At 26.8% G+C, this 17,459-nt stretch overlaps 1 protein-coding gene across 1 annotated transcript; it reads left to right on the top strand.

Moving 5' to 3' along the window:
- On the top strand, positions 1-6,243 carry LOC122274666. The gene is made up of 6 exons (XM_043083680.1): positions 1-454; positions 550-3,767; positions 4,428-4,698; positions 4,765-4,861; positions 5,921-6,041; positions 6,193-6,243. Exons 1-6 carry the CDS (start codon positions 1-3, stop codon positions 6,241-6,243), a joined length of 4,212 nt encoding a protein of 1,403 aa, XP_042939614.1.
- Positions 6,244-17,459: the final 11,216 nt, after the last annotated feature.

Here is a 17,459-nt window from a genome sequence, read left to right as displayed (position 1 = left end):
ATGGATCCATCAGTTATTGCACAGCTCATGGATATTCTTCGTGTCAATCCATATTCTAGATTTTTTCGCTCTCTTGGAGATTTACCAAGTTTGGAATGTCAAAAAATATGCATTAGATCAGATCCTGGTTTAGATCAACGTGTATATAATGCTCCTACATCATCAGAAGTTGCAGCAATTTGGATTGAAGATGATACTCTAGAACAAATAACACCTCGAGACATCTTTGTTTACAACCATGTTGGTGGAAGTCACATTGTTCAATATTACTATGGATGTTATGATCCACTTCAGTATCCATTGTTGTTTCCTTTTGGTGATATTGGATGGCATCAAGGTATACAAAGAATCAACAGACGAAGTGCATTTATGTCTAATCATAGTCATACTGCACAATCAATTGATCCACATCAATCAATATCTGCCGAAGAATTACTTAGACAAGAAGATCAAGGTTATACGTACAATTCCAAATGATTTATACATTTTATTTACAATTTACTTATTAAATATCGAAATTGTTAAATTTTTAGCCATAATTTTTTGTAGTGTTTAGAAGAAAGAGGAAAGATTCATTTGTTTCATGCCGCGAATACTATTGTTATAAGTTACAAATCAGGGAAAATATCAATTCTATTCTTTTGGTCTCTGGCCGACTGCTTCAACAATTTGTTGTTGATATGTATATTAAAATTGAGACGTCAAGATTAGATTATTTTCGTAACAATCAGCAACACATTCGATCTGAATTATATCAAAGCATTGTGGATAGCATCAACGTTGGAGAAACAAATGCTTCTAGAATTGGAAAGCGAATAATTTTACCATCATCTTTTATTGGAGGTCCAAGGGATATGCAAAAAAGATACATGGAGGCAATGACTTTAGTTCAAAGGTATGGCAAACCAGATATCTTTCTGACAATTACATGCAACCCAAATTGGAAAGAAATCTCTGCTGAATTGAAACCACATGAAGAAACTCAAAATCGTCCTAATTTAATTGCCCAAGTCTTCAAAGCAAAGTTAGAAGAATTGAAGGATCAATTATTCAAGCGGGAAATATTTGGAAAAGTTTCAGCATATGTTTATGTTATTGAACATCAAAAAAGAGGACTTCCCCATGCACATTTTTTGATCATCCTACATCGAGATTGGAAATTATATGCACCTGAATCTTTCGATCAAATTGTTTCTGCAGAATTACCTGACAAAAACAAGAACTTACATCTTTATACAGCTGTTACAAAGCATATGATGCATGGACCGTGTGGAATTTTGAATCCTGCAAATGTCTGCATGAAAAGAAATGGTCATTGCAAAAATAGTTACCCAAGACAGTTTGTCAAAAATACAACTATTGGAAATGATTGTTTTCCAATATACAGACGAGCTGATGACAAAAAAGTAGTCAAAATCAGAGGTCATGATTTGGATAATCGATGGGTTGTTCCATACAATCCTTACTTGCTTGCAATGTTTGACTGCCATATCAATGTCAAAATATGTTCTACAATAAAGGCAGTTAAATACCTTTATAAGTATGTTTACAAAGGTCATGACCGTGTTGCCTTTAATTTGGTTTCTGAACAAACCAATCAACAAATTGATGAAATTCAACAATTTCAATCAGCCCGATGGATTGCTCCGCCAGAGGCAATGTGGAGAATATATGGATTTATTATCAATGAGGTGCATCCAGCAGTCTACAACTTACATTTACATCTTGAAAATCAGCACCAAGTAACTTTCCGAGCACATGAAAACTTGACAAACGTTATTAATTCTGATCTTTCTGCAAAGTCAATGTTGACAGAATTTTTCTCTACAAATCAAGTTGACCAAAATGCCAGAAGATTGTTATATAAAGAATTTCCAGAATTTTATGTTTGGAGTCAACAATACAAAATGTGGACTGTTCGAAAGAAACAAGTTGTTATAGGCCGAATCGTGACAGCAAATCCTTCTGAAGGTGAAAGATATTATTTGCGAATTTTATTGAATCATATAAGAGGTCCATTATCATTTGATGATCTCAAGACAGTTAATGGTGTTTTAGCTCCCACATTTCGTGAAGCAGCTACAATGCACGGTTTATTACAAAGAGATAACAGCATCGAAGAATGTTTACAAGAAGCATCTCTTTATCAAACACCTTCTAATTTGCGGCGACTATTTGCAACCATTTTGGTCTATTGTAATCCAGCAAATCCAAGATATCTTTGGGAACTTTTTGAGCAAGACATGTCAGCTGATTTTCAAACAACTGAACATTCTCTATTAAATGTGAGAATGCAGGTTTTACACTCCATCTCCACAACACTTGAATCAATGGGTAGAGATATTAATTCATTTCAACTTCTTGATCAAAACATTCATTTTGATGAAGATGAATTTTTGTCTAGAGAAATTGATGATGAATTAGCTGTTTCAATTCCAGAAGAAGATATACTTGCATCAACATTGCTCAATACAGAACAACAAGTTGTTTACAAGTTAGTTCTAGAAAAAGTTTTCTCAGATCAAAATGCTGCATTCTTTATAGATGGACCTGGCGGAACAGGAAAGACTTTTTTGTATAAAGCACTTCTTGCAGAAATAAGATCAAAAGATTTAATTGCTATTGCAACTGCTTCATCTGGTGTTGCTGCATCAATTTTACCTGGAGGTCGAACAGCACATTCACGATTTAAAATGCCTCTAGATAGTAACAAAAATTCTATATGCAGCGTCAGCAAACAAAGTGGACTTGCAAAATTGCTACAAGTAACAAAATTGATTATATGGGATGAAGCTCCAATGTCAAGAAAGGAAGCTATAGAGGCATTAGATAGAATGTTAAAAGATGTCAACGATTCAGAACTACCTTTTGGTGGAAAAGTTGTTATATTTGGAGGAGATTTTCGTCAAATTTTACCCGTTGTTCCTAAAGGCACAAGACAACAACACATTGATGCTAGCTTGGTTTCTTCTTATCTATGGCCCATATTAACAAAGATTCATTTGACTGAAAATATGCGTGCCAGATTAGATCCAGATTTTTCAAACTACATATTGGAATTGGGCAATGGAATGCCACCAATTACAATTGACGAATATGTCAAGATTCCTACAACAATGTTAATCCCATATCAAGACGATAGTACTTCTTTGGATCAACTGTTGGATGCTATTTTTGATGATATTTCAGAATATTCAATGAATATTTCAAACATGATGAATCGTGCCATATTAGCACCAAAGAACAGCTATGTAGATGAGATAAACAATTTATTGATACAAAGATTTCCAGGAGAGATGAAACAGTATTACAGCTTTGACGAAACAATAGATGCATCTGAACAAGCAGTCATGGAAGATTTCTTAAATACATTAACTCCAAATGGATTCCCTCCACATCAATTGTTGCTGAAACAGAATTGTCCGATCATGTTGCTTAGAAATATTAATCCTTCAGAAGGATTATGCAATGGAACACGACTGATTTGTCGTAATTTTGATCATAATGTGATTCATGCAGAAATTGCAATTGGCCATCAGAGTGGCAAAAAAGTTTTTATTCCTAGAATTCCATTTTTGCCAAGACCAGATGAGAACAGTGGTTTCCCTTTCAAGAGAACTCAATTTCCTATCAGATTAAGCTTTGCAATGAGTATAAACAAATCACAAGGACAAACATTAGATCTTGTTGGGATATACTTGCCTCAACCAGTTTTTTCACATGGACAATTATATGTGGCTTTATCAAGAGCAAAGACTATTTCTGCAGTCAAAATTTTAATACGACCAATCTCAATAGAAGAACCAGAAAATAATTCAACAAAAAATATTGTATATACAGAATTGTTAACAATTGCTACTGCTACTTGAAATCATGCAGGTAATTAAATATAAGTTTTTTAATAGATTTTAATCTCTAAAACAAAACTATAAATTTACTACAATTTTTTTTTAACATTTTATTAATTCCTTGTTTTTATTTTACATTTTTGTTAACTTCATTTTCTATATACTACCTTTTTATTCTATTACTTACACTTTATTTTTTTAACTTGCAGCCTTTGAAGATGCGGCCAATTTTTACATCAATCAAAGATATCACTCCAGCCACAAAAAAATAGAAAATCAAAATGATTGTCGCAGAAAAATCTCCTAAAAGAACTGCACAACACTCATCAGTCAAATATCAAAATTTGACCTTAATTGATCAAGAGGTATAATATCTATTTTTACAATTTCTATTTCATTAAAAAAATTAGATTAAATTTTAAAATATTTATATTTCCTGTTATTTACATTTTCTTTATATTTAGTTCCATTTTATTTTCAAAATTACTTCATTTTTAAAAAAAAAAATCAATTCTTTCAAAATTATTTTAAAAAAAATATTATAAAATATTCTCACTTAAATTTTTTCAAACAACGCAGGGAAATCGTGTTCAAGCAACCATGTTTGGTAATGATATTGATTCAAGAAAAAACTCTCTGCATATCTTCCAATCTTATTACATCATAGATGCATTTGTTAAGCCGTTAGATCCAAAATTCAGAACAGAATCATACGAGTTTCAGTGGATTTTAAATTCTAAGACAATCATCGAAGAAGTACCAAATGATGAAATCCATTTAGAGCTACCGAAGTACAATTTCATTTCTATTGATCAGTTGGATCCCTACAAAGACTCAGTTGCAGAAATAGGTAATTTATTATTTGTCTTAAATTTTTTGATATAAATCAATTAACAGTTTAAATCTTTTTTATCAGATCTATTAGCAGTTGCCATTCAGATGAAACCATCCAAAGAAATAACATTAACAAATGGACCAATTGCTATTCAAGAAATTTATGTCATAGATCAAAGGTAAAACAATCTCTTAATTTTATGCTTCAAGCATTCTTTTTTATTTTGACTCTAATAAATTTTCTGTTAATTTCTATATTTTATGTATTATAGCTTAAATCCAGTCAGCTTAACTATGTGGGGCCGATTCGTCAAAGATGAATGTCAAAAAATTTCTGAAATAATTCAAACAAAATCAATCATACTTGCAACAAAACTGAAAGTTCGTTCATACAATGGTATCTTAAATAATTTTTATTATTATCTTTTTTCATAAAAAATATATTTATGAAATAATAATAATCAATATTTATGATACAGGTTTGTCCTTATCATCACGGCCAACAAGCATCTTTACAATCAATCCTCTTCTCCCTGAAGCAGAACAATTACGAAAATGGTAATTAATATTTAAATAATTTTATTTATTTTTCATTTTCTTACTTATATTTACTTTTCATCCATAAATTAAAAAACAAATAATCAAATTTATATTTATTTTTGTTACATATTTTTAATACATACATGTTAAATATTTAAATTATTTTTTTTCATCCTTTTACTAATTTGCATTTTCTTTTTAAATTTTAAGGGCAACAATCAATGATGCACCACTTGATAAAATTATTGCAAGATCATTAACATATCCACCTGTACCATTATCGTCAATTGATCTGCGAGAAATAACAAAAAATTGTGATGTTGCTGCATTAATGAAAAGTTTACAGCCAATGGAGGTAAAACATTTTTTTTTTGCTTTATCATTTCAAATTTTTATTCTTATATATTATCTAACATATTGTTTATTATATGCTACAGAAAGCAAAATTCTGGATCAAAGCAAATATAAACATTATCGATTTTCGCCAGATATTTTTTTATATGTTTTGCATCAATTGTCATAAAGGAACTGGACATAACCATAATGAAACTTTCCACTGCTATCACTGCAAACACCAAACCGTTGCTCAACCACGGTATATATTTTCAAACAATATTATTTAATAATTCTTTTTAAAAATTTCTCATGTATATCTTTTTGTCAATATTAACAAAAAATAATGGTCTAATTATATGTAGCTGTCGAGCATACATTGAAGTTGATGATGGAACAGGAAAATTGGCTGCAGTGATATTTGGCGAAATTGCTGAAGAAGTATTAGGCTACTCTGCAATCGATTTCATGAATCACAACGGAGAGGTAAATTTTTCATTTCTGCAATTTTTATATTTAACAAAAAAAAATTACTTATTACAATAAAATACTCATTATTTCTTTATATTAACTTTTTCTAAATTAATTATATACACATTTATTCACTTTTTAATCCTATAAAATTTTTAACATATAGGAACATCTACCATTTATAGAAACAGTTGCAGCACAAGTTTCAGAAAAATAATGGATGATTCAACTTGGTGCAGATCCAGAAATATTCAATCAACAAAAACACAAAAATTTCAATGTTCTCTCTGTTGGCCCTGTTCAATATGGCCCAGAATTGCAATGATCATTGCAAAAAAAACAAAATTCTGTCTATATTTTTGATCTTTTGTTTAAATGTACACTGAAAACTTTTTTGTAAGAGACAATAAAAAAAAAACAACTAAGCAAACGTGCACAACACGTTTCCCTCCACTAGTATATATATATATATATATATTATTCCATTAGTAATTAATTAATACACTTTTCATTATATATTAACAAGTCTGTATTATATATTATTACTTACTTAAGAATTAAGGGTTGTTTGAATATTAAGAATATTTCAAAATATTGTAAATAATAGTGTAATAATTTATAAATAGTAATGAAGTAATTTGAATTAAAATATTTTATGGGTTTTGAAAAATAAGAGATAAAAAGTTGAATAAAAATATTATAAAGTTAAAATATTATTTGAATATAATTTTTAATAATATTCTTATTTTAAAATTTGAAAAAATTGTATTGTTGTTTTATGTTTTATTTGATAATTTAAAAAGATTGTAATGATTAAGTAATTATTAGATAAAAAATTAAAAATTAAAAAATATTTTATGTTTGATCGATTTTTGAGAATATGTAAAAATAATAATCTTTTATACAAACGGAGCCTAGCTAAGTAGTTTGTTTCTCAGAGCTTGCCAGCTAATGGATTGGATCTATAGATTCTAAAAAGAGAGAACCTTACAGCCAGTCGGTGTAAGTTTTCTTTTTACACCCACCAAAGAAAAGCTTACAGTCGGTCGAGTAATCATAATATTCCATTGTTTGATTGCAGGGCCGGCTCCATTAGGCAACTTAGGCGATTGCCTAAGCCTTAGTGGAAGAAGGTCTAAAAATAAATTTTAAGTAAAATTAATTAAAAAGAGAAAAAAAGATGTAACTAAAAAAAAAATTAACTCAATAAAAAAATCAAAAGTATCAAATAAATATTACGTCATTACTAGTTTTAAAAATATCTTCATGTAATAATTATCTCTCATACTCTCTTTGTAAAAATGCACTTCTCTTTTGTCAATATTAATTTAATATATAATATAAAAATTATAAATAGGAAAATCCAATTTTCGAGTACTATTCATATAATGTTTTTATATTATCCTTTAAAGAGGTAAGGGTCAAAATTTTTCTAAATGCGTAGATTGTTTATAAAACTTTATTGAAATAATGATTATAAATGTTTCTAAGGTCCCGATTTGAAAAGTATTTTATCTCACCTTATTTCATCATTATATTTTTTTCAAATTTTTGCACAAAATATAATAAACAATTCAATTTTTTCAAATTTCAAAACAATAATAATATTAAAAAATAATATTCTAACAATATTTTATTCAACTTTCATTTTTCATCTAAAACCATCTCATCTCATCTCTGAATCTAAACTAGAGTCTAAAGCGCGTCTTGTAAAATTAAATTAGATCAAATTCTCTCTAAACAGATAAATTTTCTAATAAAAATTAAGTCGATCTTTAGTTGAAAATGTGATATAAAATTATAATAAGTAATTTATTTTGCAAAAAGATAGGAATAATTTTTAAATAAAAAATAATGTAAAAATTAAATTTAAAATTATTTATTTTAAAATAAAAATTCCTCGCTCAAAATTTCCGCCTTAGGCCAACATCATATTGGGCCGCCCCTGTTTGATTGATCGAATTTTGGAGTAGAGATTAGAGAAAATGCTGAAGGATAACGTGAGAGACCATGGTTCCTTCTCTGAGTTGATGTACCTCTGTGGAAAGGTTCAGAATATTCTGTTGAATAAGAAACAAGTTTTTATTTTTTTTTAACCATGGCTCTTGGTTTTGATGTTGCTCTTCCCTGTTCTTGCAATAAAATACACTATGTTTTGTGCCTGAAGAAACCGAAGTAGGAACCTGAAATTTATTGGATTGCTTACGTGGCTATTCATGATTGGCGGGTGTGAAAACAAAATTCACCCCGAACCGGCTGGCAGCGCTACTCTTATAAAAAAGTAAAGCGGAATATATAAAGTGTTATGATTTACGTTTCTCCAATCTCTTTTTATCTTTTTTTTCTAAAATACTTTTAACGTTTCTCACTTTCTTAGAGCTTTACAGCTAATCAGAATATTTTAAAATAAAAAAATAAAGCTGAATTTAAATGATACATTCACTGTCACGCACCAAACAAATTATTAAGTGCCTTTTGCTTTTTTGATTAAAAAATAAGTGCCTTTGCTTTTTAAACGCTAAAGCCAACACTAATACATAAAGCAACATAATTATGGGGGGCTTTCTATAATATATATATATATATATATCGTTTTCTCTCAAGAAAGATTGAGAATTCTAACAAAGAAAGAAAATCATCCATAATATATACACAGCAGCTGGAATATCGCTTTCCAATGTAGAGTTTGTGAAACCGATAATCACGTGTCTTTCTTTCTTTTGAAATCATTGGGCAGGGAGCTTTCATTCCTGTTGTTAGTGAAATAAAACATATATAGTTAATTTATGGTGTTTGCTTGTTGATCTAATATTATATAGCTTCTATTTAAAAACAATTTAACATATATAATACGTCTTGGTTTGATTTACTGTTTCTATATCTATCTTTGATCAAATTTCATAATTTATTCTACCAACAATTTTTAATACCACAATTTAACTCAATCCTTTAATCTCCCTTGCTTTTTTATTGGTGTCTGATTTGATTGGACTATATTTTTTTGTTGTCACAATGTTTTTTATCTATGACGAATTGACCACCTATCTAATTTAGATAGCTAAGAATTACAGAGTAATAATTTAATATTTCTATAGTACATTTGACAATAATGTTGTCCATAAAAAGGTTTAATCAAGTCTCGAAGAAAAAAACATGCATCTACAACTAATCAATAAAGTAGGACGGAAAAATGAGCAAATGATAAAAATAAGTGTTTATGAGAACCATCAAAGTAGCGATAAGGTTTGCATATAAATTATGACCACTATAGAATCTTTGAAGTAAGACCTAGATCTACGATATAATATATCTTCAGAATTTATTGTAGAGTTTTGCAGAAGAAGAATTCTAAGAAATTATGAAATAAAAATTTTATATGCAGTCACTTTTATATATATTTTTTGTGCATTTTAATAATATGATTAATTATATATTAAAAATATTTAATCTAGTTAATTATATCAATAGAATGTGTGAGGAATACATAAAAATAATTGTATATAATGTTATTTGTAAAGAAAAAAATAAACAGAAAAATGCCTGAAATCATACCACCAAACAAATTAAATGCGTTAATTTTTCTTTAGAGTAAAGCTCAATTAATTTATGACTGGACTGAAGAGCATAAAATATCATAAAAGACAATAGAGAATAAGAAATGGGGACAAGGACGGACCATAAGAGAGAGAATGGAAAATGCTAAGTTGTCCCTTCCCATGCCCCTCAAAGTGACCGCTGGTCATAAATATTTTTTTTTTATAATTTTTTTTTTACTTAGTGATTAAGGAAGTGATTTTAAGTGTATTGATATTTTTTTATATTTTTTAAAAATGTTTAAATATATTAAAAAAATCTGAAAAGAAAAAAGAAAAAAAAAAAAAAAAACTACTGTGCGGTCAAAAGGAGAGGTGCACTCTGGGCGGCAGATAGCACCGTCCGAGAGAATATATGAAAGAAAAGCAGGAAATGATGGGAGGGGAATGGAAAAAGCAGCAAAAGCACAAAGTCAAAGTGGAGGACCCTCACCAGGATCGAGGTGCACGCCAGAGGAGGTCAAATAAAAAAAAAGTGCAAACGATTTCACCTCCTCTTGAAGAAGGAAGCTCTAGCAAGGAATATTTTTCAGTAAATATATTTAAGATTTTTATTATACAGTAAAAAATTAGAGATTATGAAAGAGAGTAAACATGCATATTATGGTATATTTTTTTCTCTTAAATACTTGTAAAAGTAGATATTATGTCTAATAACATAAATTTTTATATCACAATCTCTTATTTTTTTGTATTTATTTATTATATACAGTCATGATATACATACTGACACCATACGACTACACCAAACCCCTATTTGGAGCACTAATCACCAGACTATACTGATCAAAACTCGAATCGTTATAACAAATAAGAAATAACTCTTTCTCCTATTCTGAATTATGCAATTTTTTATGCATAACATTTGAAGTATTGATTTAAGATATTAGGAAAGTTACCGTTCTTCTACCCATCTTCTAGCAATGATCTCTTTTCTCATAGAAAAAGGGTAGTGGTCAAAGTCATGAATTCTTAAAATATAGCCCTTGAAAAACAATCCGCCAAAAAATACTTTATATTTGCTTCATAAAAGTTCAAAGGAGAGACAAACGAATAAGAATATATATATATATATATATATTTATATATCTTTGTATATGAGAAATTATAGAAAACATTAGATATTATTACATTAACATGCTGTAATGGGTACTGTTCATTCTATAAATATTTTTATTATTTAAATTTTATTTACTATCTTATTTTTTTTATTTTGATTTTTACCATGTAAGTAAATTCTTTTTATTGTTTATCATTTAAAACTCATCTATTTCATTTTCCCCTAACAAATATATTGGAAATATTTTTTATCCAATTTTTTCATATTTTGATATTAATTTAAATTTTTATTTGGCTTATATGTTTTTATTTTGTGTGTATAGGATTGAATTATATTACATTGTATATAAAAACATATTGCAAATATAAGAAAATATATGATTTTGCAAATTTATTGGTAGAAAAGAAATATTTAAAAATAATAATAAAATATTATTTAAATTATAAGAAAAAAATAGATAAATTAATATATAATATACTGTAAAAGTCAATATGTCAAATAAAAAAAATGAAATTTGCTTATATATTTAAAAGAATAAAATAAAGAAACTAATGTAAATGCTCTTGCCACCTTGTTGGAAGAATATAATTTTCCTCCAACTATAGATTTTCTTTAACCCATTTATAGAAATAACAAAAGTCTATTAAACACGTGAAAAGTACATATTTTTTTAATATTCAAAGTTCAAATTTACATGCGCCCTTAATTTTTTTTTTTTTTTAAAAGGAGCGTGTGTTCCTAGTTACATGCTAGAAGACAAATAATCATTTTGTTTATATTAATTCGAAGACGTTTTCTTCAATCCAATTTGGAAGAAAATTGTATCCTATTTAAAATAAAAACTCGTAATCAGTTAATATGAACGATCCTTATTAAATATATATATATTTATATCCGATCCTTATTAAATATATATATATATCCTAATTAAATATATATATATATATATTTAAATGGATCATGAAGAGAATAGAGATGTGAATACTTGAACTCAAGGTAGTAATATTTGTCAAATAACATGACCCTACAACGGTCCCACCGATGGACACCGACGGCTTGTGACTGAAAAATCAAATCAAAACACGCTTAGTTTGGTGGGTCCTTATCATTTTATTGTCTTTCATACTTTTTTTGAGCTTTTTTCTTTTCTCTGTCATACTTTTTTTTAATTGGTCGTAAGTTTTTATTTTCTCCTCCATTAAGGTCGGTTTGGACAACCTATCTCGTTTTATTTTATTATTATAATTTTAATAAATTTTTACATAAAATATAATAAAAAATTTTAATTTTTAAAATTTTAAAATAAAAATAATATTTTATTTAACTTTTTAATTTTTATTTCAACTCATCTAATTTCTACATACTATTCAAACTCTATAGTAAATGTGAAGAGATATATGTGTAGAGTTAGGTCCTACAAGATTACACTTTGGTCCTCATCCATGTGTAAATTAAAATTAACACAATACATTTGGTGGGTCTCATGATGACTTATTGTTGTCATTCGGTTACTCATTTTTCCGCCAATCTTTATTGATTGGCTATAAGTATGTGCTAATTTTTTTTCAAAGATTCTCGATCCACCCCTTTCCAGACAGCATTATTGTCATATTTGGTTTACTGTTCTTGTATCTATCTCATTTGATCGAATTTCATAATTTGTTCCTCTAACAATTTTTAATATCACAATTTAACCAAATCCTTCCCTTTATGACTCAAGATATATGTATTTATTTTTATCATTTAGTTACTGATTTTTCTGCCCATCTTTATTTATTAGTTATAAGTACATGTTTTTTTCTCAGAGCTTCTCAATACACCCCTTTCCGGATAGCATGATTGTCATCTTTAATTTATTGATCTTGTGTCTATCTTATTTGATCGAATTAATTTGTTCTACCGACGATTTTTAATACCATAATTTAACCAAATCCTTTAATCTCCATTGGTTTTTTATTCTTCATTTGATTTGATGGCACTAAATTTTTTTGTTGTCACAATACTTTTCATATGCAATAAATTAACCACCTATCTAATTTGGATAGCCAAGAATTGTAGACAAATGAGTTAATATTTCTATTCAACATGTCAAAATATATTACATACTTATTTATTAATTAAATTATTTATAGAGTTGATATGGCAGATTCATAATAATTGCAAATTCCCGTATAGAAATAGTAGGGGTGTTGTTTTGCAAATATGTATGTTTTTTTTAGTCATTTGTAATATTTCCAACTTTTGGCACATGCAAAATTTTTTGGCTTAACCAACCTAACTTTATATGTGCAGGTGTAGGTCCTACCTACAAAATTTTTTCATTTTTCCAAACTATATATGTGCAGATGGAGGTCCTACTTACAAAATTTCATATTAGTAGTGATCCATGTGTAAAAATGAATACACTTTTTTAATAGATCTCATGATATATTTATTTTTATCATTTGCTCATATTATATCGCCTACTTTTTTGACTGGGTTGGCAGGTCTTTTTTCCTTCGAGATTCTCGATCCATCCTTTTTATGGAGGGCATTATTGTCATATTTGATTTATTGTTATTGTGCCTATCGATCGACTTTCATAATTTGTTCTACCGACAATTTTTAATACCAATGTTTTAACTTAATCACAACGCTCTTCATGATTTATTTAAGACTTGTAGAGAAATATTTCCTATGGCAATTTTTCCTTACTAATTTAAGAATATTTTCCCAACCCGCAGGTTTAGAAGAATATCCTATTTAAAATAAAAACTTCTAGATGGAGTTTGGATAGTAAATGAAATAATTTTAGATAAAAATTAAAATTAAAATAAAATATTATTGAAATATTATTTTTTAATATTATTATTATTTTAAATTTTAAAAAAATTGAATAATTTATTATATTTTATATACAAATTTGAGAAAATTATAATAATAAAATGAGATGAAATAAAACATTAGTGTGTTTGGTAGTAATGTGATCTCAAATAATTTATAAATAATAATGAAAAATTATAAAAAAAATAAAGATAAAATATTAAATAATAATAAATAATAATCAAAAGTAAGTGAAAAATAATTAAAAAAATAGTAAGATCACTCTACTATCCAAACCCAACCAACCTTAAATGGAGCTGAGGAGAATAGTGAATAGAATGCAAGGCATTTTGTAAAATTTGGACAATTGAAATAAGCCGGCGGATTGATTATTTTAACTAATTTGTAAAATATTAAAATCTTATAATCACTTAGTTTATTTTAAATAAAAAAATTTTGTCAAATAACACACCCACAATGGACAATCACGGACGGACTGTGACAGTGAAAAATCAAATCAAAATGCAGTTTTTCAATTTGGTGGGTCCTTTATCATTTATCATCATCTGTCGTAGTGCTTCTTTTTCAGCTTTTGTTTTTATCTTTTTTACTGTTCCTTACTTTTTTTTAGATTAGTCGTTGTAAGTGTTTGCTTTTTCTTCCATTATAAAGGCAGTCATATTTCCGACTTATGCCACGCTCTATTATTCAATCGACCGACAGGGAGTATTTTCTTTCTTTTAATAAGACTTTGTTTCAACGCTAAACTGAAGTAAAATGAATTGAATTATTTAGAATATTGGCAATAATTTATACATATTTATATTTATCTTTATATTTATATAATATTTTTTTTTAAATTTATTTATATTAAATTATGCATCTTTAAAATTTTATATAATTATAAATAATATTATTTTATTATTTTTTCTCTCTCCTACCCATTAAAGTCAAATTTATAGAATTTGTATTAAGATAATTTTGATATATGAAATTTGTATTAAGTTGATGATATAAATTGTTTTTTAGTACATATTAATATTTATTGATAAAATTGATCATTTTAATATATGAAATTGGTAATATTTAGATAAATGTAATTAGTATTTTTTAGCACATTGTGCTAATTGTAAAATAAATAAAAATAATAAATTTAAGAAAAAAATAAAAATATTTTTTCTATTATTTAGTTCAAAGATACATAATCTAATATGAGAGTTTTTCTCGATATGCAAAATCAATCTTGAAAAGATGTGATTTTAAAAATGCATATATAGAAACCAATACTAATACTCTTATACATAGTAATGAATTGAAATGATGGAGTGTATTTTATGAAACTCACTTAAAATGAGTTTAAATATATTTATGAAAAATTAAAAAAGGTTGTAGGCTCCGCATGTAAAGATGTATTGAGTTGAAAAAAATTGTGAGTCTCATATGTAAAGAAGTTTTGAGTTGAGATGAATTTAGTGATTTGAGAGTTTAGTATTTAGATGTTATACTCGACTTAAAATTAAACTGAATTGAGTTGATCTTATTTCAATTAAAATTCTAAACTGGGCCTAACTCTTATTCATCATCTTTATATTACATATTATATATAATTTTTTTTATATAGTACAAGAATGATAAATAGAAAATTTTATTTATTTTAATAGAAATAAAACACAAAAAATTTTAGAAAGACAAAAAAAAAAATTAAAACAAAATGTAATATATGACTTAAGATGATGACTAACAAAATCCATAAAAAAAAAAAAAGGTCAGTATACTACTCTCCCACATAAAGATCGAGATTTTGCCGAATCAAAATGATGATGAAACTTCTATTGTAACTACAATAAAGAATTTTACACTTCTATATATAAATCATAAATATACAGCTATAACATCTTTAATCAAAAGAGTAAACTATTTTATTCTACTTCGACTGTACGTACTGCTTTTTCTATTGATATTATCGATTTCCTTTTCACTGACAGCATTATTGTCAGCTTTGATTTACTTTGCCCTAAGGGTTGGAATCACATGTTTGAAATTACTTCTTTTTTTTTTAAATATTTTTAAACAAAGATAACATGTTTAAAAGAATTTTTTTAAATATATTTATCAAACAATAAATAACTTTTTAATATTAGTTTTTATTACTTAAGTTATAAATTATAAACCTTAAAATTATAAGTTATATATTTCACTACAATCCTAAAGATACACTAAGAGCATTATAATTTATAATTGACTTTATCGAATTTGGAATTTTAAATAAGAATATGATTAAATAATAATGGTAATGCAAATTGTTTTTACACCTCTTAAATATTTTAAAAAAAATTTACAAACTCATTAAAAAATATTTTCTTAATCATTAAATAAAAAAATATAATCAATGAGTTGTGTATGTGGCTTCTCTCGGTGGAAATATCATTTTCCAAGTAATAAACTATATATAGCAGTTTTTTTTAATAAACATATATAGAGAGCAATTGTATCCTATATATCTTAGTGCTTAAGCAAGTAGATCTACCAATTTTATTTGGAGTACTTATGAGTTAAATTTTGCGAAACGAAGTATACTATTAGGTTCATATAATTATTTATCATTTTGTGATGTAATGTTTAACTTTGTATTTTTTAAAATGAATAATAATACTCGATGTGACATGCATTTTAGTCAATTATCAAATCACTTTATAGATTGTCTAAAATCAATCTTGACAAAATCGTAGACACATTTGGTGAAAAGTATAGAATACGAGACACTAAGAAGAATTATGAGATAGAAATATTGTGAATGAATTGAAGAAAAATCAATATTGTGATCATGCCACCTAAGTTGAATATGAATCTGAAAAGATATATATGCAGGTCTAGGTTCTACAAGATTACATTTTGGTCCTCATCTATATTCTGCAAGTTGAAATTAAAGCACTACTTTTGGTGGGTCTCAATGACACATTTATTTTTATCACTTAATTATCGATAAAAACTTCTAATAAGTCTAGTGAGCAATATTGGATGGAATTGCAAGTGACAATTAAAATAAGAAAGAATATTATTTTAGCTAATTTCAGCTAAAGTTCATAAATTCCAATGTTAAAACTCTGTACCAGGAAGTAACATTTCTCAAATTACAGACATAGACACCCACGTACAGATTGTGACAGTGAAAAGTCCAATCAAAATGCAATTATATCGGTGGGTCCTTATAAATATCATTTTCGATATGTCATGCATTGTTTTTTTTTTTTTTAACGGTTTTGCTATTTATAGGTTTCACACTGCATATCACTTTTTTTTTAAAAGTAATTTAAAAAAAAATTATTTTATTCTTCTTAAAATAATTGAATTTATCTACTTATCATTTATATAATATACATTTAATAAGAAAAAATTTTAAAAAGAAAAAAAAATGATGTATAGTATATAAAATTTATAAATAGAATTTTTCTTTTCTTTTAATTCGGATGATGGTGACGCTGTACAGACTAGGATACTGATGCTCTATTAAAAAAATTTAACAATTTAGTGAATATGTATATATTTATATATGAGAAATTATAGAAAAAAATTAGATATTACTTTTTAAGCTTTTTTATTTTATTTTTATGAATAAGAATACAGGGGCGTTGTTTTTCAATTTTGTATGTCTTTTTTAGTCACTTCTAATATTCTAAACTTTTGGCACTTCCAAGAATTTTTGCATTAACCCCAATGGAATGGACCAGAGTATTCTCAATGACTTATATATACTATACAAGAAATATAAATTATTTAAAAATTTATTTAAAAAAGGAGTTCCTTACAATTATGTAAAAGAATATTTAAAATATAATTTGTTAAGGTAATCCACTACATGTAATGGATACTGTAAATATTTTTTATTATTTATATTTCATTTACTATTTCATTTTCTTTTACTTTGATTTTCACCATGTAAGTAAATTCTTTTTTTTTGTTTATCATTTAAAACACATT

Source organism: Carya illinoinensis, chromosome 8 (assembly GCF_018687715.1).
Source record: "Carya illinoinensis cultivar Pawnee chromosome 8, C.illinoinensisPawnee_v1, whole genome shotgun sequence".
Taxonomy (NCBI): Eukaryota; Viridiplantae; Streptophyta; class Magnoliopsida; order Fagales; family Juglandaceae; genus Carya; species Carya illinoinensis.
Note: the sequence above shows the minus strand (reverse complement) of the source record. Positions and strands in the feature narration are given on the sequence as shown.